General features: G+C 30.3%; 1 protein-coding gene across 1 annotated transcript; it reads left to right on the forward strand.

Moving 5' to 3' along the window:
• Positions 1 to 8,879: 8,879 nt before the first annotated feature.
• Positions 8,880 to 18,624, forward strand: LOC116767107 (uncharacterized). Its single transcript, XM_032657286.2, has 7 exons — positions 8,880 to 9,020; positions 9,700 to 9,941; positions 13,789 to 13,985; positions 15,285 to 15,533; positions 15,758 to 15,941; positions 17,900 to 18,072; positions 18,356 to 18,624. Exons 2-7 carry the CDS (start codon positions 9,701 to 9,703, stop codon positions 18,518 to 18,520), a joined length of 1,209 nt encoding a protein of 402 aa, XP_032513177.2. The 5' UTR covers positions 8,880 to 9,020; position 9,700; the 3' UTR covers positions 18,521 to 18,624.
• Positions 18,625 to 22,795: the final 4,171 nt, after the last annotated feature.

Here is a 22,795-nt window from a genome sequence, read left to right on the forward strand (position 1 = left end):
CACATTGAGGCCCAAAACACTAAGGGTAGTAATTTAGGCGTGTAACCTAAACAATATAAAAGCGTATTAAAAAGCTATGTATGGAGGGTAGTTAACAATTGTGGAGTATGGTCCTTGAAGCCGGTGGGCGGAACGACACGCCCTGCTCTCCAGGAGATCTCGTTAGAGAAAATACTTTTATGTTGATGACAAACCCGTGCTTAAGTCGGACTTCACAGCGAGGACCTTTCAATTTGTATTTATAAAACGTTACAAAAGAGAATGAGTTGTTTTTAAATAACGAAAGTGAATATAATGGTCCCTTATTTAGAGTCAGATCATATGGAATTCATCCTACTTAAAGGAACTTCATATTTTTATAAAACAAAAATGTGACTGAAAAAAACTTTATTAATAATTACACATAGCACATCACATTTAAAGAACATCATTCAAATCTTTCAAATTACATCAATACATTAACAGTAATGACATCTAACATACTCATTTCATATATTTGTAACTAATAATCTTAAGGATTCGTACGACAGACGTCAGTACCTATTTATATTCTACCAATTATCCATAACTTAAGACAAATTTAATTACGTTTTACTTGAAGCATTCTCCAATAATTTACCGTCTCAAGGTGTTTGGTCGCCACGCCTCCATCCTAATGAGGTCCTTAAACTTAACAATGGGAACATTTTAGTAACGAGCTGAAGGGCGGGAAGCTAAACTTTGTGCCTGTCTATTGACGTGCATATGGTATTTGGAAACGCCTATGAATATAAGTGATTTATGTACTTCTCTGCCGGTAGAAGTAAATTAATTTTTAAGATATTATTTCGTGACCAAGGGGCTTTATTATTGAAGAAATATTATATTTTATTATTGAAGAGATGTCTCTATTAAGTATCTCTCTCTAGGAACACGAAATAAACAAGTTGCCACTTGTCTCTGATTTCAATTTAAACAAATTACTGAATTGTTACCTCTTAGTCACGTAGAAAGACTTCTTAACATATTTATTTGATAATTTAATTATGTTTCCTAATAATTATATGTTAACTTGCTATGATATTTTTTATTATATACCAATCTCTTGATATTTTTATTAAATTTCTTAAAAACTCCTAGATTTTTTTAATACAACTAAATAAGGTACCTAAAAGTTAAAATAGGTCTAAATACAATTTTAGCATTTGATTCTGAATAAGCCGACCTTCGAACTTTTATATCAATTCAGTTTTGCTGTACGTGGTTGTATCTGTTAATAAGAACAGATAATAATGAAATCTTAGACTTTTGCGAGTATTTATTTAAACTAAATTAATATTTTTCAGATTACTACCCGGATTATTTTAATATTTAACTGTGATCACGGGCAGACAAGATGCTCGCCTAATCCGCCCGTGATCACCGTTGCTGCAAAGTAACTGAAACGTAGGGAGTGTGTAGTTTTTAAATAATAAATACGCGTAACAATCCGTAAAATTATAGTTTCATTTAAAAGAACAGATATTCTTGATCTGCAACAAATAAATGAACTTAAAATAAATCACATTAAACTCGTAGACAACTTTAAGAATGAATCCAATCATTATATAACAAATGGCATACTAATTCAGATTCACACATAGCCTATAATAACACATGTTGTCTGATAATCTCGTTAGTTGGTCGTAAATCACTGGCACCGCGTGACCTGCTGTATCGAACATCGAAGGGCTGCATTGTCACACTATCTGTGATCAGCCAACTTCTGTATAAAACCTTTATTTCTTTGTATGAATTTGTAATTAAAAATATAGCTTTGAGACTAACATTTTATTATCAATTATTTATTTAGTTCTTTTAATTTAAAATCGATCATAATTAGAGTATTTTTGTATATATATATATACATATATATATATATATATTAATGCATTTCTTGGTATGTTAATTTTAATGAGATACCAGCAGCTATCTATATCTATATACAAGGATCGCTACATTTCATATTACATATACATTTAGTATTGACATGATATTGAAACTGAAACAACCCGAATTCAATATAAACGTATTTTCTTATGTTATCTATTATATTTTACGACTATTTTTTGTGGTGACAGCCCTGCGGCTTGTGGGCTCAGAGCGTTATTGAATTCAGCAACCCTCATATCGGATACAGGTCGTATTGTTTGAACGTCGTCGTATATTATAAAACATCTGCAGACCATGATCTACTGTGTTTGTAACCACTACCTGGTATTACTTACTTTTACGTGACAGTTCCGCTCAATAGATCTACACCTGGAGAAATCGCGATGTGATTGAAAACAGATTTCCATATTTTATTAAACTGAATTTCATTTACGAGGGTCTAATATAGCAATATCTCTACTTACACATGGACGGTACCTTACATCCAATAACTATAGTTAGTAAATGCCTTAATGCGATCAATAACATTACTTAAATCGATATTAAACAGACGATTAACTGGGCAATTGAATTTATTTATGAACATAAATACAATTTGCGACAAAAATGGTAAACAGAGACATAAATAATAAATGGTATCTGCGCTCCGCTCATAAATACAGTGCTCGTGAGCGCTGGAGTAGTGAAAACTAAGGCTTACTATACGTGAATCTTTGTATCAATTAACCTTTATGGTTAAAAATCACTTTGTGTAAATTTATTGGCACTTCTTTATATATACTTAGAAATGTTATGTTTGGTTAATTTTTAAAGTGAAGAAGCCTTTTAAGGCGTGCAGGTAACACTGTTATGTTTATTTTATTAAATGTTATAAAATCGATCTCATTCTTTGAATATTCTTTTTCTATTTGACATACATCTGTAATAATTACAAATACGTTCAGGTTATTAAAATATAATAAATATGAATCTTCAAATTGTCTCACTAACCGAACAATAAACTGGTAAAATACCTTGTTATAGTCGACATCTATCGAAGGTTGATACATCAACTTGTGGTATATATTGGACGTCCCTTGACTGCTTCTTGCTTGTAACTTGAAGGTAGAATAAAGAAAACTTATCATGATTTTTATTACGTATTATTAAAAAAAATGTGTAATCACCCTTAGTTGTTCTGTGCACACTGTCGACACTTTCTGTTGTACTTCAAACTGAGTTATAGCAGTCCACCTCGCCGGAGGCAAGTTATGAACTATGGGCAATAGAAATGATTACATCCTTACTCTGGGCGATTATTAATTATTATTTCGTGTATTATCCTCGGTGAAAGTATATATTTAGATATTCAAATCGACTTGGTAATAGATGCAAGCATCATTATTAATGTTAACATTTCTCAGTAAATTTCTTCTTATCACACCTTTAGATTTAGAACAAATAAAAAAACGTTCAAAGATAAAAATCAATTTCTTAAACAAACGAAACCGAGATAAGAAGGAGTTTATTTGAATAAGAAATTGTAATACTTGCAATGAGAGGAGGGTCGAAATATCAAAAACATTAATCATAATATTTAGGTATCTACCAAATACACACTTATTCGTGGTAACGAATTTATAAAGATACCACATTTTTCTAAACTAACAGGACTATAATGTAAGCATTATAATTCATTATTTAATTGAGTACCTTTAAAAGTCAAAAGAAACACAAATTAGACGTTAAACGAACAATATTTTTATAACGATTAAGGCAGCGATATAAAGTTTATAGAGGAATATTGTATAATTTAGTCGTATAAAATTTTTATGTGATTTTAAAAATTTCCTTTAAGTAATGGTTTCAAATTATAGCTTTTATATTAAATCAAATTCAGAGGTATATTATTTCCGATGCTCCCGGTGTGTCCAAACATTACCGATCGTTACGCCTCTTCCATGTAAAATATCGGATGCGCAAATTTACGACTACCCGCCTTAATTGCTTATAGTGTACAATCGGATCACATCGATTTGTTATAATGTATCGAATACACTTTATCATACGGGGCTGAATAATGAATAGCTAATATTTGGAACTAAATTAAACGGTTCGTAATGAAAATTTAAATGAAAATTATCTCTCAGAACAGCACTTATATGAGAAGGTTTTATTACTGTATTATATGGTTACTAGTTGGTCTAAATTTCCTCAATGTGTGTGATTTACGTACAGTTTTTCCGACATAAAACTGGAAACGTAATAAAAGTGGTCGTCATAAAACTCAATACAATAGGAAATGTGGCGAGTAAGTCTTATTAAAGTTGATAAAAGTATGAATGATTTCCTTCTATACCATTCTTCTTTTATTTATTGCACAATATAAAATTTTGTAGTGAATTTAATATAGCCTCAGCCTCAGTTCCGTTTGGTTGTAATTCATCTTTTCTTCGTTATGGTGGAATTTACAATATCTGAAACGACTATAATTTAATCTGTCTTATCGATGTTAAGATAATGAATTGCTTATTGCAAATGGGCACGCAGTAAATTATTTTGTAAAAACATGTATATTTTATGAATGGGATTTTAAAATTTTTCACCTCTAAAAAATTTTGCATATGAAATTTATTTATATGTTTAGATCGAACGCCGGTGTAGAATCAAGAACATTTAGTTCCGACTGAGGGCACATTCTTCTTTTTTATGACACCAACAGCCCCATTTTTACGGGTCATCCCTTAAATTCCTTTTATTGCGGCCGTTGTAAATCATTGCGTAATGCTTCAGTGCATTATCCGTCGGGAAACTTCATTATGGCCGGTTTAATGGTACGAAGGAGCGATAAAATCTAGCTGGTGGACGAGCGTATAGTAATAGCTAAGGTGACGAGGATTTAGTCTTTCATGGGATATTAATAAGAAATATTTTATTTATGTTATTTAAATCCCTGACAAAAAATATTTCTTGACTTTCTTTGGCCTTTTACTGTATGAAAATGAGTTTGGTAATAATAGAGAATACGAATTTGATATTTCTGATAAAAAAATATTAAATATAAGATCACATAAGCATTCCCAAGGACATAAAGAAATCGTTAGTACTATTTGCTGTAGGATATCACCGGAAGTAGGAAGTCCGGGCTCACTTTAGTGGTATTTTAAAATGAAATTAAAGAAATAATGAAAACGGGGTGATTTGTGTGAAGGTTCTGACTCTGAATGCTAAAAGACAGTGCATCTGTTTACCCTGACATTCTGTGTTATAATAACTTTCAGCCAAGCTGATAAATATAATAGCAACAATAAATTACCCATATCACTACTTATTTTTTAGGTCAATTAATTTAAAAACACATGGTTTACTGAACACGTCGAAGTAATATGCTTTGTCCCGTAATTTAAATCACCTTACTTTAACTATATAAACAGCACTCTCTAAGTAAGAAGACAGATATTGTTTATCATCAAATGAAATCTAAGGATACGTGAACATTAATAAACAAGGCTTTATAGCTAGCGAAACTGGTAATGAACAAAATAAATTTATTATTTATACGTATAGTATTATTTTATATATACATGATTTTCTTAATTACCATTTATACGATGTCCTGAAGAAGAAAATTATGTGGTATCGCTAGTAATGGCTGAAGATATATCACGTGCAATTTGTTACGATAGCGATAGGTGGCTAGAGCGAATTGTACTTTATTACGCCATAAAACTGTATGTGTTGTTGGCTGTTGGCTGTTAGCTTGAGCTTAGTAATGCTAAAAAATCTAGACCTAAAAAAGCGATGAAAACAATTTAAAAACACATCTTCAATACTTCGAAGCGAATTGGCCGTCTAAATTCGAACGTAAAGAGATTTTTCATTGTTCTAGTAAGATTTACTTCTTTTATAATAGAATTATTTGTTTTCCAACGAAGGTATATATATTGTGTAACCAGGAATAAATAAAATATTTTATAATTACAATAAGGTTGGTTTTTTATTGTCAAAATTCAACCCTTTTTTTAATTAACTTACTTCTTTTCAAATAAAAATGTTTCTGAATGAGCTTTAGCATTTTTAAATATAAAAATCATTTTATAGGCAATCTAAATAACAAAGACGCCAAAATTTAATACGGCTTTTGATCGAAACCAAATTTTGTATCAATTTCATGACTCAGTAGGATTAGTGACCCCCTACAGATTTAGGGCCCCTCTGTCCTCGATACAAGATTTGTTTAAAATATTGTCAGATGTGTTACATAACATAAACTCATTTTATACCTACCATTTAAAATATTATTAAAAAGTTTTACTTGAAGATGTTTTCTTAAAATTTTTATAAATAAAAGGTATTTGCTAAATTAAAGTTACAATTTACAAGTGCCGTACGTATCCTAATAAACGCTTTCGTTTGACTTACACGAAGACGGATCAATAGATACTAAAATATAAATATACATATCATTAATGTTTATTCTTTTCCGATAAATATATAACCAATAGTAATTTTATTATATAACATAACATGATTTATATATTTTAATCTATGTTATAAAGAGCCCCCGTGTGGGATCCCCGCGGTCTCTAAAATATTAACCGGGGCATTATAACCGAATGGTGAACTCATAATGGCGTAATGATGAAGCAACTTTACTGTGAATGATTGCCACTGGGCTGTTTATCATTACCATAGATTATATGCAAGTATTTGATTGTATGAGGGGGAATGTTTTCATAATAGTTTCGGGTTGAATCATCTGTATTCTGTCGGACTGCTGTTGTAATTGGTATATATGAGAATTTTAAATCAATGTACGTTGCTGCTAAGCTTTTATTGTGGTCTATTAGTGATGGTTTTTAGGATAACAGTTTGGTTTTCATTGTATGCTAATAGACGACTGTTTGTTGAAGAATCTCAATATCATAGCAAAGCTATCTATAATTTACTATCAAAATCATGGCTGAGCCCCATTAGTCAGTTGCCAAATCAATGGGCCATTGTACACGGGTTACATTAAATTTGTTGCCGCCATAACTCAGGGGGTACGCCGTAATTCTGAACACAAAAGACCACCAAGCGTGTACGAGATTAATGTCTGCCACCAAGGGCGCTTCCTTTATTGGAATTGAATGATGTTTTGGAGTGTTCTGGTAAGTTGTTGATAAGTACCTGTGAATCGTAATTGGTATTAAAATTATATATGTATACCCGTAGTTTATACACTATATAGCTACTCTCACATCCTATAAGAAACACAGAAAAATTAGAAGTAAGAAATAAAACTGTAATTTCTTAAATTGGTGACACTTTAATCTCTTCTTAGGATCATCTTGGTTCCTGAAATATAAAATAGAGTCAACGTAAATCAAGTTTAATGTTGAAAGAGTATATTTATTCAAACTAAGTAATTATTATGGAATAGTGCCTTGATTGTAATATATAGTTGTTGGATAAATAGTCACAAACAACGTTTAAAATGAGATTTTATCGAGCACAGACCTAGTAAATAAATTTAAAGTAAATCACAACTACACAGAAACATTAAAAATAAGTATGAAACATTTACTTCGATGAAAATAAATCATAGTACAGACACATAAATCATAACACGCCCTGGTAGTGGGCTGATAGAAAATCATTCAAAGGGAGATACGGCACTGGGTTTTCAATATTATTTATCTAACACAAATCATTATTTGACCTTTAAAATGACAAGACAGAAGGAACACGACCACAATAAAATTAATTAGAATTAATTATCATTTATATCGGATTATAATAAATATAGATACAAATAGATAGAGTTATCTATTTTTTGTTAACAATTTGTCATACGTTATTGTTGCTGAGATGTTATTGACTTTGTAATAAGTAATTACACCACTGACGTCTGTTGCTAGCGGCTCCAACCTCAACATAGCAACCCCTGACTGTAGTGCGTTGTAATGATAGAAACGAACTAACAGTATAATATAAAGTGCCTTGAATGACAACAGAATATTATAATAGTTTACTTAATTAAAGAATACAAGGAATGGTTTTTGATCATTTAAATATGTTGTAGCAACATCAATCAATCAATCATATTGCATCGAAATATGTAAGTTTGACCAATTCGCGTTTGAATTCAATAAGAATCCACAGGAGTATTGTCTACTACAGATGTATATGAATACGTACATTAATAGTCATTCACATGTATCTCGAAGTGTACCATAAATTTATGATATTGTGGCTTAGAAAAAATAAAATTGAGAGACGCTTACCTAAAGTTACCGAAAGCAATTAAAATAATATATTCAAAAATTTTCGCTTAGAAATCAAAAAAGGACTTGGAAGATAAAAACATTAGTTGCAATTTATTTTTAAATTATTTAAAACTCAGCATTCACGCCATCTCTTATAGTTTTCAAAGATTACAAAAGTCCTAACCATTATGTACTAGATTTTTATTTTTATCGTTTATATAAAACAATGATAATAGTGACAATAATTAAAATTAATCCTTATGACCACGCTATATTCAAATATCATTTATTTCTTTTCATTATCATTATTATCTAATTTTTATTATAGTGACATCTACCGGAGAGGTGTTGAGCTTAAATATCAGTGAGATATGTCGTAGCATGTGCCTCTATCTTGTTTTCAAATAATCTGGAAGATGGTACGTTGGATAGAATATAATAATTATTTCTTCATTTGAATTCCTAACTTAAATAAAAAACAATAAGAATTAAAAATTTATTACAGTGCTGTAGAGACTGCACATCGTTTTGTAATTGTTTGTAGTTGTTTCGGTTTTTTAAAAAATTAAAGCATATAGTTCCACGAGTTTTCATTTTGTTTGGAACAACGATGTTTGGATTTAAATTAAACTTGACGATAGAATTGGGAATAACAAATTCTTAATCCGAATTCAAAAAAAACTCAAATAAATAGTTTGAAACATTCGATTATCAGAGACATTTACTTATAATTAATTAATTAGATAACACAATCATAAGAATTTATTTATACGTATGGATGTTATCAAAATATTTTTTTTTGCACAACAAAACTCTCACTTGTGGTTGACAAATGAAGAGGTACATACAATATTCATCGGACAAGCGGTTTAAGTAAAGGTATTTTATTTGAATTCTGTAGAAATCTGAAATCCTTTGTATTATTTGTATAATTGTGTTATTGTGTTATTGACTTGTTTTAATGGGGGTTTTATTTGTATGAGAAGTTTATTTTATTTCATTTACATAATATAAATATTGACTGTTTCATAAATATTCATATATAATTAATTTATTATCCGACCGTTTTATTAAAATTAATTTTATGTTTGCTTAATAACGGTTATATTTTAATAATAATATCTACCTTGATAATTTGTAAGATGAGTTTAAAATTGATCGAAGTTTTGTTTACGCAATGATACAGTAAATATTATTTACGACGTGGTTAGATGAAGTCATGACACAAATTAAACTTTTACGATTACGCGTTCATTAGCTGATAATCATGTATTTTTTTCGATCCAGTCAAGTATGAATATTCTGCAATGACAATAACTTATAATTTTATTTTAATCAACATAATATACAAAACAATTACAGTGACTTTACCAATATTTATTTGAAACATTGATCAAAAATCTAAAAGACAACAAACACCTTGCAATAAAAAGTAAAAATATAAATCTTATATGATCAGCTGAAGTGAAGCTAAGTCTTGCCATGCTCTGAGAAGGTTTTTCCACACTTCCACTTTAAAAAGCAGAAGCAATGATGAGCAAATCAACTTATTTTGTAGGATGGCGTCAGTACGACAAAGATCTCATGGGAATGAGACAAATGGGATCGATGAAGCTGGAACTAATAAAGCTAAGACCGTCGAAGAAGAAAAACCAAAATATTGGGACCCGCTCGTAGATGGTGTTAAATGGATAGAAAGATATGCGGAACCTCTAGAGAAGTTCTTTGAGAGGCTCCCAGACTTTATAAGCACCTTCGTGGCAACCTTCGCAGTCTTCACATTCGGCGCCACTTTGAGAGGTATGTGACCGAACTGTCGTTTTAACTTATCCCTAGGAATATTTGGTTTCATTGATTTTTATACTATGAAGTTTGTAAAACTTAAAGGGTGTCGCTGTTGCTACAATGTTTTCCATGTACAATTGGTGTATTTCGATGAAAAACACATTACAAAATATACTACACAGACATATGAGGGTTCTTAAACGATAATTTTTGTTTCCTCTTTTGAAATTTTGTCGTGTTGTAAGCTTTTTCTATTGATTGCTTTTATGATTTTTATTAAGTATAATCTTGATGAGGACATTTCAAGAATTTTTATGATTATGTTAAGTTACTTAACAATAACTTTAACCTGGTTATAGAGACGTGTCACTACTTATTGCAATTCCGTTCATCTTTCTTCACGGACCATATGACTAATATAAGTAATAAGCTAGGGTTTCCATCGGTATCGAACAACATTGTAAGAAGCTCTCAATAAACGACAAAAGAAGTCCGAAGTTTATCAAATAAAAATCATAAGATAAATTTGATAATTTATTTATAATTAATTTTAACGTTATTAAAAATCGAGATCTTATCAAGAATTTTAAGCTATAATCCATAAAAAATTTAGATTTGCTGTCCAACCAGCTGTATTATAAACGTAATAATATTATTTAGAAGTTATTATAATTTTAAAACATGAAGATATATTAAATATTTCTCAACAACTGACCTGAAAAGACCACCTCTTTTATTATTTTTAATTTCTGTCCTGTCTTTTCATACTTAAGACGTAAACAGAAATTGCTTGTCGTTACTTTATTATATGTTTCATGATAATATGCCAGGGTTTGACTGATTGTTTGCAATAATATGACTAGGATTCCTTACATATTAAAGTTATCTGTTTTATTATTTATAAAGCTTAATATATAAAAGGCAATAGTTTCCATATACTAAAAACAAATATCGTATTGAGTATTCTCAACATAAAGTCAAAAATGTTGAGCTAATTTAAAAGTAAACTCAAAATTTTTAAAGAGCACTGTTTTACAAACGTGACTATGATTGATCTTGAAATGGTATAGTGACGTAGCACGTAATTTTATCTTTTGGAAAATTTAAAGATAAAAATTATTAATAGATAAAAACTAATTGCTTAATTACAAGATTACTTATTGTTAAATTAGAAAATTACTTTCGTTTTGCATTAAAAAGAAACTTCTAGAGGATAAAAAGCAAAAATTATTCTAGTATACAAATACTAAAATTTATATATTGCATGTTATTTGCTGAAGGTGTCCTTGGGAAACCGAAATCCCCAAAGACTATACCATCAAAGTCAAGAAGTATTACGAGCTCACTAAAAAACTCAGAATAGGTTCGTGGTAAATTTGTACGCGGTAGAAGTAGGAGTGAGAGGTATAACAGCTAAATCTCTCTAAAACCTACTAAAATACTTGGGCCTGTCTAGAACTAATATCTATTCATTCTTAGAATATGCTTCGATTGCAACCCTAGTAGGGTTTTTTCAAATTTGATTTTGTAGAGAGGAGTTTAGACGGTGGAGGTGAGCGTTTAACGCGCGTTAGGTAGGGGCCCTTTTAACCTAGACCTGGGTCGCAAGTCCTAGGAACTGTTGAAGCTCCTCTCTCTACAACGCGATGGACCCGGCACCCGCACGGCGAGTACATGGAATGCTAAGTTGTTTCGTCTCGTCTATTTATATAATATTATAAAATTTTCATATAATTAATCAGAGTTACTGAACTGAGTTATCCGAGAGCTAGACACTTTTTAAATCATTTCGATATATGTTTGTATGTACAATTTTACATATTTAGTAAATACATTTCTTATCAAATTCTTCCAATCCAAAAACGTACTAATTTCGTGTGTGCACCTGAATCTTTTTATATGTATTATGTGGGTAACAGATGAAATTAAAAAAATAATTATAAATTATAAACACACAATTTTTTATTTTAATATTTAAGTGTAATTTTCTCAAATTAATAAATATTAGGTAATTAAAATATATTTAAGTAAAACGTAAATACTTTGAGTTTAAACCATTTTGAATTTGAGAAAGTCAAAGTAATTAGTCGGGCAATAAAGGTTGTCAAACTTTATAAAGAGATCAAATAATAACTTTATAATTACAAACAAAGTTCAATGGCTTTATATTGATAAAATAACTTTGTTTTCATTATAAATACGCTCATTTAAACGACGCTGTTTCAGCTAATATCGTCATAAAATAAAACAATATATGTTCTACATTTAATAAACAATAATTATATCAAAATAAGGATGATCGCACGTATTTTATGTCAATATTGCCGCTGGTAATCATCTTCACGCTCGATGTTTTCCGCAAATGAATTTATTCTTGTAAGACAAAATACTCGCTTACAATATGACAGTCTGCTTATAGTTGTGATATTATTGTTTGTGTTGGCATTAAATAAACACTCTTAAATAGTACAGGTAGAACTATTATATGGTATTTTATTGGATAAATATTTCTGACACGAACCTGCTTTTAAAACTATACCCTTGTTAATAACAAAAGCTTGTTCGAAATATGTATTCACTTTACCTAGGAAATATTTTCTAAGTGTGAATTAGATTTCCACTGTTTCACCGGGGCTGCTAGTAAATCATTTTAATCAGTATCATCACACCACTGACAGAATTTATTTTATCATGCATGGAATAGTCATTCAAAATTCGTTTCTTTCTAGTATTCTCTATTATTATTTTAATGATTATAATTTGAAGTTTTTTACTTATACTTTTTATTGGACATTAAAATTTATTTGTTTCTTATAACCTTATATAACAGGACTTGTGTCATATTAATGTGATTTGATGATGTCCTGTCTGTGACGACTTGACTGTCCCTCTCGCACTATTGTGCACCATCATGCTGGCAGCGTATGCACTCTAGACTCAAAGACAAGGAAATAACGGTGCAAGAAAACTGTTCCAATCGTTGGGTGTAAAGAAGCTTATCACTACCTCCGATGGAGACTCGCCATGCATCTGATCGTCTTATGGTAGAAAGAGGATGGATGAATTAAATTGTGTAATTCTTGTGAACACTCTCCAAAGTGTATCTCATAAAATACTGAGGGACTAACTACTTACTTACGCCTACACTTAAGAATTACTAGATTGGTGTTGACCAAATCATGATCACCAAAAAATACTTTTTCCACATCTCTCCATAGAATCCAAAGCTGACATTTGCCAGTGACACTGCCTGTACAAATGAAACAGCAGCATTCTACATAAAATCAGACTTGTGCTTCGCACAGACAAAAATGCTGTCCCGGCACGAAGTACTACACTTTTATAGCAAGGACACCAAGTTACCTAGTTGCTGCCTTACTTTAGGACTCAATAATCCGGCCGAAGTTAAGGTTCAAGGGTAGCTTACTACTTAATAACTTAAGATGATCGGTGTATCCCAATGATACTTTCGTAAAATGTGAAGAATATGTGAACGGTCTCCTCTTGGCCGGAAAAAGACAAAAATATATAACATCTTTATTTCTGATCACTTGTAACTTGAAAAACTTCGCATCCCTAAGTCTTTTTGAACATATCCTCTCTTAGGTTTCTGATATTTGCGGTTTTTTTACGTATGGATAATGATTTAAAGCTCCCCTTTAATTCGAATATATTAATAGTGTTACGATAAAATCATCTTCTACACACATCTGGAAATTATAAACTTCATAATATAAAATGCTCATATATATTAATATATTTTCTATATGAATTGTATTTCTCTATACGGTGAAATTTTTTCAAATTTGTAAAAATTTTATTATATCACTTTATTCTATTTTTATTTTCTCATTGGTTTTAGGAGAATGGGTGGTTATATTAGTGACAGCATTAAAACAGATTTCCGGCCACACCCAAAGCGGAAAAAATATGACAACCGAGGACATCTACCAGCTCTTTACGTCTGAAAATTTAAAGATGGAGAACTTTGCTCTAATCTTCATAGTGTCTCACTGCGTGTCGTTGGGCATGTACTTCTCTATAGGAGGGTTCTTGCATGTAAGTTTAACAATGTTGGATAAAATAATTTTCTGAAAACGAAAACTGAAGACTGAAGTATGGTGAAAGTAGTGTCAGTTCCACTCACACGATACACTTTCATCTCATCTGCCCGTGACCATGCTTGTTGCTAGGTAAACGAAACATCGGGTAAAATGAAGAATCTTCTTTTAAAAGTAAAATTATTTATAGACGAAGTATTTTCCTTTCATTTAAATGTGTCCTCTCGAAAAATTTCGATATCATTGCGAGTATTATATCATCTAAGTGTTTTATTGAAAATAAACGTATTTTACTCTTTCCTATACTATTTTATGAGATATACAGATCCGATTATAATCCATTGACGTAAGACATTAATAAAAAACATGTAAAACGCTTTAATCGACCTTAATTTAACCCAAACGATACTTATATCACGTACTTTGATAACAATGAAATCTTTTCATTGTAGATTTTAATTATTGATATACGTGAGTATTCTTTTGTTCTAACATTATTTAATTCTAATGAAATTATGAAACTGAACTACAACAAATGAACAAATTACAAGTAAAGACGACTGTCTAATATTATTATGTGAATTTATAAATAAGCATTGTACGTAATAAAGATATTTTCAATATCGTCCTAGATGACTTGCGACGAATGACGTGAGGCTAGTTACACAAGTTCACGCATTCTTTAATTTTATCGGTACATATGTACTGACTCACACAACAGAGATACAATACAATTAAAGTATCTTCAATTGACTTTCATACATTTTACTTGTGAGATTGTGATATAGATGTCATAAGATGATCATCGCATCTGTAAATTCGTCTCGTTATTTGTCATTCCAGTGTTCTCATTCAAAATTTCAGTAGGGTCAACGATATGGCACTTACAGTTTTAATGAAAGGGTCCTAGCTGTTATAAAATTACCGGCCATCTTGTCTTTTATATTAGTTTATAATTTCAATTGTCTTATGAATGAGTACTGATACATTTATATCTATTTGTACTAGCGAAGTTTTCTGGTTTGTGAGTTTTTGGCTATAGAGAATATTACATATGCACAGAGTGCTATGCTAAATTCGAAGAATGCCTATTTTAAATATATATCTAAAACATGATCAAAATGACCATAAATATACCTAAGACATATTATAATACTTCGAGTCAAGATACGCCGAGAAGATCGTAATGAAAATTGAAAAAATATTGCAATAGTAATAATTTTCACGTGCAATTTTTATTTTAACTGTGGCAGTAAAATATGTTATTTAGACTTCATAAGAGACTGAATCTTTCCAGTGGTATTTCTACATGAAAAGACGTCATCTAGCACACGAATGGAAGATTCAACCAACAAAATGGCTCTCCCCTGAGCTAGAACGTCATGAAATAATGGTTGGAACATTGTCGCTACTTATCTCAGGGTCGTTCTCCTCATTCCTAGCATGTTACATCTTTAATGGAAACCCATGTACTGTTTATTTCCAATTCGGTGAATATGGCTGGTTGTGGTTCATCCTCCAGTTTCCTGTTATGTTCATTTATTCTGTGAGTATTTTTAATATTTATATAACAAACAAAATCCTTCAATCCTACTTATGTAAAACGTATAAATAATAATATTTAGGTAAACTTAATATTGAGCTTCGTCAAATAAAATTTTTCCACAGTTTTTCTATTTAATACATTCACGTATTTGCTTTAACTCTTATTTACATAAGTACATTACATATGCACTAAGAATATTTATCATAGATTTTTTAACATTTCAGGATTACACAACCTATATACTTCACCGGCTGTACCACACACCCTGGCTGTACAAGCATTTCCACAAACTTCATCATAAATACAAACAGCCCACCGCCTTCTCCGTCACCGCCATCCATCCAGTTGAGATTATGCATGTTAAGCTCACGATGTGTTTGCCTCTGTTTACTATTCCCATACACTGGAGTAAGTGAAATACATATTTTGCTTAATTTAATTTTAATCTAATCTATAGAATATATTTAAGTCTGAAATGAAATTAATTTTCAAAATGAAATACCTAAAATTGTTTTCGTGATCTAGTTTTTAGATAGACGTAATATTTAATAATATAATATATTACTTAAATGTTTAAAGGCTAGCTTGATATATATATTACTAATTAGCCCGTGTATATTTCTGGAACTTAAGATAAGAGCTATTCTTCTCTTGTATATAGATAAGAGAAAGGATGCTTCCTTTTTATAATGAAAAGTTATTGATCACTCATAACAGTTGACTTCAACAATGTTGGTAAATCAACTCTAGTACACAACAAGTAATTAATCCCAAATACGATCTTAGAATTAAACTGAGATACACACAACTCCATATTCATCTCTAAGAAGAGAAACGAATTTAGACTGCGACAAATAGAAATATTTTACAGAATGATGTGTGTCACTGTCTTTAGAAGTGACGCTTTGTTTTAATAACATTATATTTACTTGCCTTGTTTTAATAACATTATATTTACTTGTTTTAATAACATTATATTTACTTGGGTTGTTCATGCGTGATTTCATAGGGTTCTTCATATTTTCGGACCAATTTTGCACCTAACCATGGTGGCTCCCTGTAGATGACGTATTCTCCTTTTTGGAAGCTAACTTGTTCTATTCCTATTTTATCTTATCTTGTCTTTCTTATCCTTATCAGTTTTCCTTTCCATCACGACTCCTTTAAGTGATTTTGGGTTGACGTGGTCATTATCGTCATTAATAATTTCAAGTAAGAAATGGGGGGGGTACACAACCCGTCTCGTCAGTTAGCAACTCATTTGGATTTTGTCCAGTACTTTGTAAAATATTGAATTTAGTTCTACTCAGTTGAACTTACAACGAAACAATCAAACTGAAATGTTCCAAGTTATTTTGAAAAATGGGTTTTTTGAGTATTTAAGATTATTGTTAAACCAAACGTTATGGTTCTCATAATTATTTGAACTTGGTTATCTGTAATATATAGCTAGTCCACCGGGTGTAATCAAAAATAGCTCTAATCATTGTTTTACATATAACACAATTATCATTTGAATCTATTGTATAATATAGAAATGCGTCCTTGAGTTTTTAACCTGAGTGTAACTTCCGATAATAAATTTTATCAATAATTTTAACTAATTGTTGTTCTACGATAATCTCTTTATGCTTTGAAGATAGACTAATGAGTATGGCCTACTACACCGGCACCCATATGCAATTCTGTCTGTATTTTTGTTCACTCAAAACAATATTTATTTGTGACTTTAACAATTTTCACACTTTAAGTACACGACAAGTAATTAATCCGAAAAGTGTTCTTAGAATTAAACTGAGATACACACAGCTCATACTCCGTACTCAACCCGCGACAATCTTATACTCGTATTTTACTGTCATCAGAAGTGAGTTTGTGATTCACTTGTTCATACAAATGAAAACACTTACGGTGCATTTACATGATGAATTTGATGATGATCAGCTGGTGATGCTATAAGAAACACAGGTAGCGAAGGTGCGCTGAGGTTTTAAAAGAATGTTGTTTTAATGCGCCGTTTATTATTCGTTTATTCTTTCAATAATCATAAAAAAAAATAACAAGACAATAAGAAATCATTTTTTTATCATACGTTTAAGTTGGTCTGTAATGATAAAAAAATATATGTAATTATGTGTTGCTTACGATTTCTAGTTAAGTAATAAGAAATATTCTCCTAAAAATACATAGTTAGCACATAAGTTGTAGTTATTCTTCGAATAATAACTTAAAAGTATTTTTTTATTTACAAGACGTTTCTCTTTTCCATTAATGGTAAGAAAAATTGTTAAAACAATACTAAGAATAAGCGAAAACACTTTCAGTAAGTTTTTATTTTATCATTATTTTTCTTCGTAATGTTTTAGTGGCGTTTTATGGCGTGATTTTGTACAACTACTATCATGGTATCCTCGACCACTCCGGCATCAACTTTAAAGCTCAGTGGTGGCAGCCTTGGCAGCCGGATGCCGAGTTCCATGATCAGCACCACGAATTTTTCCATTGCAACTTTGGCTTCAACATGTCTCTTTGGGATAGGGTATGTCTTTTTATAATATATTTTTTATAGGACAACAAACCAGCAGAATGCATGAGGTTATCTCCTGAAAATGATCCCCGAATGGTGGTTCAATTTATGTGGTAAATATTAAAAATCTTGTGAGAATAGAATCGTTACTTTTAGAAGAAATATAGAAGGAAAGAAACTCAGCTACTCAATATCTTAGTAATAAGCTCTTTTAAGTAACAGTCGCCATTATAATCAATACTACTTTAATGTCTTTTTCTGCTCGTATTCATAATTTAGGTAATTTTTGTTATAGTTGCACGGTACCATGAGGAAAACTACTCGGGTTTACACAGAAGATACATATCACGGTGAAGCTCCTGAAATAGATTCCGAAGAAGCGAAGATGATCATGGAAAAAGATCCAGAAGTTAAAGAATATGTAGAAAAAACAAAATCCCAACTCAATGAAACTAATTAGCTCGACTAGGGGAAGATATTATAATCGTATTCATAATTATAGGTTTAATTTTAAGCGGACATACAAAATAATAAAATAAAAAGGAATAACCAACCATTAATTTAGCTCAATCTATTATTTAATGTCTTAATATTTATATAGTAATAAAAGAAAGTGTGGCAAACGCGCTACTTACATAGAATAATAAAACTGTAGTCAGTTTTCATCCCACTATTTTCATTCTCATTTGTCAGCAAAGTAAGGTTGCCTTTGTTTTGTCAAAACATTGACTTAATAACAATAGTTTTTGTAGAATAATCGAATATTCTTTGGAAAAATAACTTGGCACCAAAATGTTTCTGTAATAGGATTTCCTTGCAGCTTAGAAGAGGCGAAGACCCAAATAAAAACAATACTCTGAACAAAATAAGATTGCCTTTTCTAGAGGATGCTTAAGTTTTTCTGACAAACGACTAGTCAATTCGCTCATATTTTAGGAACTCTCAACAACAATTGATGTTCGTATTCCGTACATATACGATACCAATAGATTTATGAAAACATAATTCGATATTATAACAGTATGAATACGTAACGCAATAGAATAATTTTGATGAAAACATACAATCCTAAACAAATATTTGGAAGGATAATTTAAATATGAAACTAAGCTAATGATTGTTCTGCGTTCTCATTTCATTTATTTATCGTGTGAAAACATCAGCTTGAACATAGGTTAGGGTATGACCCTTTCTCCCCTTTATATTTTATAAACAAATATATTTTACTTTTTTTCGTATTAAAATTGTAGTTATATAATAATATGTATAGTGATTTCATTCAAAATTATATTTTTTAAATTTATGTTACTCCTTAAATTTTGAAGTCATTTGTGAAAAATTGAAAAGAGGGTAATAAAAAAGAGTCTGTGTAATAATTAATTTGTGTGAGCTTACTTGCATTTTTGTTATGTGAGTTCATATAAACAAATATTCAAATAAATTTTATCGCAATACTTTGAGAATAAGCGGTCGTTCAGAAAAGAATCCGCTCTTTTCACGCCAACCATTTATCACTCTCGTGAGGCGGAAAAATTGCGTAGGTCTTAAGGGCCGAGTGAAAATAATGTGGATACGAGCTCCGCCGTCTGATTTATACTCCAGAAAATATATGCCTTTAATTAAATTCAGCTAGCCTGGAGGATAAAGTAAGTACGAATGAAGGTGCCAATTTATGGTTATCATATCTTTCAACTTTAAAATGCTTGATTTTTGATAAAAAATATTATATATTATAATTATTAATATAAATTATATCCTTGGTATAATAAGCAAAATTACTTTTTATTTTAGTATATAACAGTAACTATAAAAGGCGATCTCAAAAAATCTTAAGTTCATTATGCTCATGTCAATAGTACTTTAACAATTCAAATTATCAAGTAGCACGCCACCAACAATAGCAACAAGATAAATTGAGGAAATATCAACATAATATTTCATATCAATATGAAATATCTTACCACAGCGGAAAAAGATAAATATTATTCTAAAGGAGAAGCTCAACAAGATGAAAGTTTATGATGAAAGGGGTTTATTGTGTTCAGATTATTTAATAAGTATTTAATTTATACAGAATTACGACACACTTTATCCTGCAAAGTTAATTATCATTTGAAGAATTTGAAAATATTTTCTTTCGGTACAACCTTGCTCTGTAAACTTTATTTATCTGAACATAAATCCTTCTTAAAGTTACAAGTAGCTCTCTTTGTTCTTGAGGATCCGTGTTTTAAAACAAAGTGATACCTTTATAGAATTTATATCATATATATATTTTTATTTATTACAATTTATGAATTTTAATGAAATCCCAAAAAATAGTCGAAAATAGTTAATTAAGATAAGAATAAATATGCGTAGATTAAAACCAAAGTATCCATTTGTTACAATGAGATGCTTTCCCAATTTCCTGGTGAAAATTTTGCGCAGGAAGCAGCTTTATTTAGCACTAAATCATAATATTGTTTGTGGAAGTAGGGAACCAGTGGTACAGTCGTTAACTCCGTACAGTGTTGATAACATTTTCGCCCTTAAGGCTATTATAACAGAAGAGTTATTAGTGGAAGGTAGACTAGTAGAAGGTAGACTCCGGTGTACAGGATTGAACATCGCGTGTTTAGCTCTACCGCACCGTGTGTTAATTGAATTTAAAGAATTAGGTTATTAGCGCAGGATATTATCATTATTATTGCGGATGTGAAGAACTCGTAAAGACTACATTTAGTTAAATAAAAAGATGTACATTGAAAATATTACAATTTAATTCAATTCCAGTTAAATTTATTAGAAGAAAACTCGCCGGACAGGCTTAGAAATTTCATACGAGACTTCTGGTCGACTTGTGCCTCGCTCTCAAGTGGACGACACTTTAGGGTTCGACTTCTTTTACTTCAACTCTTGATATTCACGAGCGATTTGTAAAATTATTTATTAAAATTTAAATCTATTTCTTTAAATAGAACGACCGCCGAACTCTTTGGAAAAATAGACCCCATTGCCTAGGAGTTACCTTGGATAGTTTTGTGATTACGTATTGTGACAGTTACAAACAAAAATACTTCTTATAACCTATTTACTTTGCCTTAACTCTTAACTTACTGTGGGTGCTGTGGGTGGGGTTGCTGCAAAGTTACCATAACGTCGGGAGTATGTTGTTAAAAATAATTACAAACACGTAATAATTCTGAAAACTATTAGTTTTATTTTAATGAGTCAATATTATTAGTGAACCAATATGATATAAACTTAATAAATTTATTACTAAATTTAAGAAACCGTTGACTTTTTAACAAACAAATCACAAGAAATCAAAAAATATAAACATGAACGAAGAACCTACAATATTAAGGTCAGATATATAACTTTGCATAAAATGTTATATTTATATGTACATATGTATGTATTTTATTTATTTTTATTATATATGTATACGTTGTCAGCTATTTAGACAGATTCGAATTATTTCTTGTCATATCTTAAAAAAATAAAAGGCAAGGCAAAACAATATGGAAAAAAATATACTTATTAGAAACAGTGAAATATCAACGTTTACGAATTACTGAGTTGAAATAGACATAATGGTTTTGTCAGAATTGTCTCCTAGATCCAATTATTGTTTGTTAAAAGTATTTTCTTAGTAATTACAAACTAAAATTATGATAAATATGAAAAAAGCCAACCAATACGCTGGGAGGCAAGAACATGAAATAAAAATAGTTTAATTGTTATTGAAAGTGTAATCCAAACTATAGCAAAGATAAGTTAAAGTAACTCATTTTTATTTGGAAATAACTATGATTTTTCAAGTGCTTACATATATTATATTTCATTAATAGCCCTATGACTTTTGATTTTGTTAGTTTCGACTTCAACAATGGTAAAGGAATTTACATACCTAGTCTAAGCAGGATTCCGTCCTCAACGATTGTACAAATTCAACCATATTTCGTTTTATCAAACAGTTTAAACTTAATACGTAAATTTATTTAAAAAATATCAGTTACTACAACCTTGTAAACAAACAACAGTCCTTTTACTTTGACTTCTAATACAAAAGCAAAAACGCAGTGCCATGATTGAAATAGTATATTATGAGAATTTATGGGCTTTGTGTCGACTAGCGAGATGGAAATAAGTCAAAGTATTTATCACGTTACAAAGAAGATCTTGAAACTGTGTTTTATTTTATTCTTACTACAAACAATAGTTAAGTAATTCATTTTCAAAGTGAAGTATTTAGAATGCTTTGCTCGGAATACTGAAATGATATAACAAAGAACATCTTTTAAGTCCACTCCTCATTGTACATTTTAAATTAAACAACAACCTCAGACTTTAAGTAGTTATTAAATTTCAATTTTGTTATTTGAAACAATTAATGTTAAAAATTAATAAATACTGAGATCAATTAAATGTATGAAAAATAATAAAAATGTAGAGATTATTTAATGTATGAGTGGATGTTGAAGATTTCAAAGAGAAATTCTCATTATTTTATAAGAATATACTATTATCTTTCGCAAGGTTAAGAATTTGTTTTTTTGACATGTTTTTTTGGTGAATTATTTTTTTTCAAAACGTAAGCGATTAGGATGTATTTATTGCTAGTAATATGTGCTTTCAGTTGGGTGTTTGATTGAAATCTTCATAGCTTCTCTGATTTGCTTCAGTTCTGAATAATGTTCAGGAGTTTTTAATAATGTTGATTTAGAATTTAGAACTTAGAATTAGACAA

This window comes from Danaus plexippus, chromosome 10 (assembly GCF_018135715.1).
Source record: "Danaus plexippus chromosome 10, MEX_DaPlex, whole genome shotgun sequence".
In the NCBI taxonomy this organism is placed as follows: domain Eukaryota; kingdom Metazoa; phylum Arthropoda; class Insecta; order Lepidoptera; family Nymphalidae; genus Danaus; species Danaus plexippus.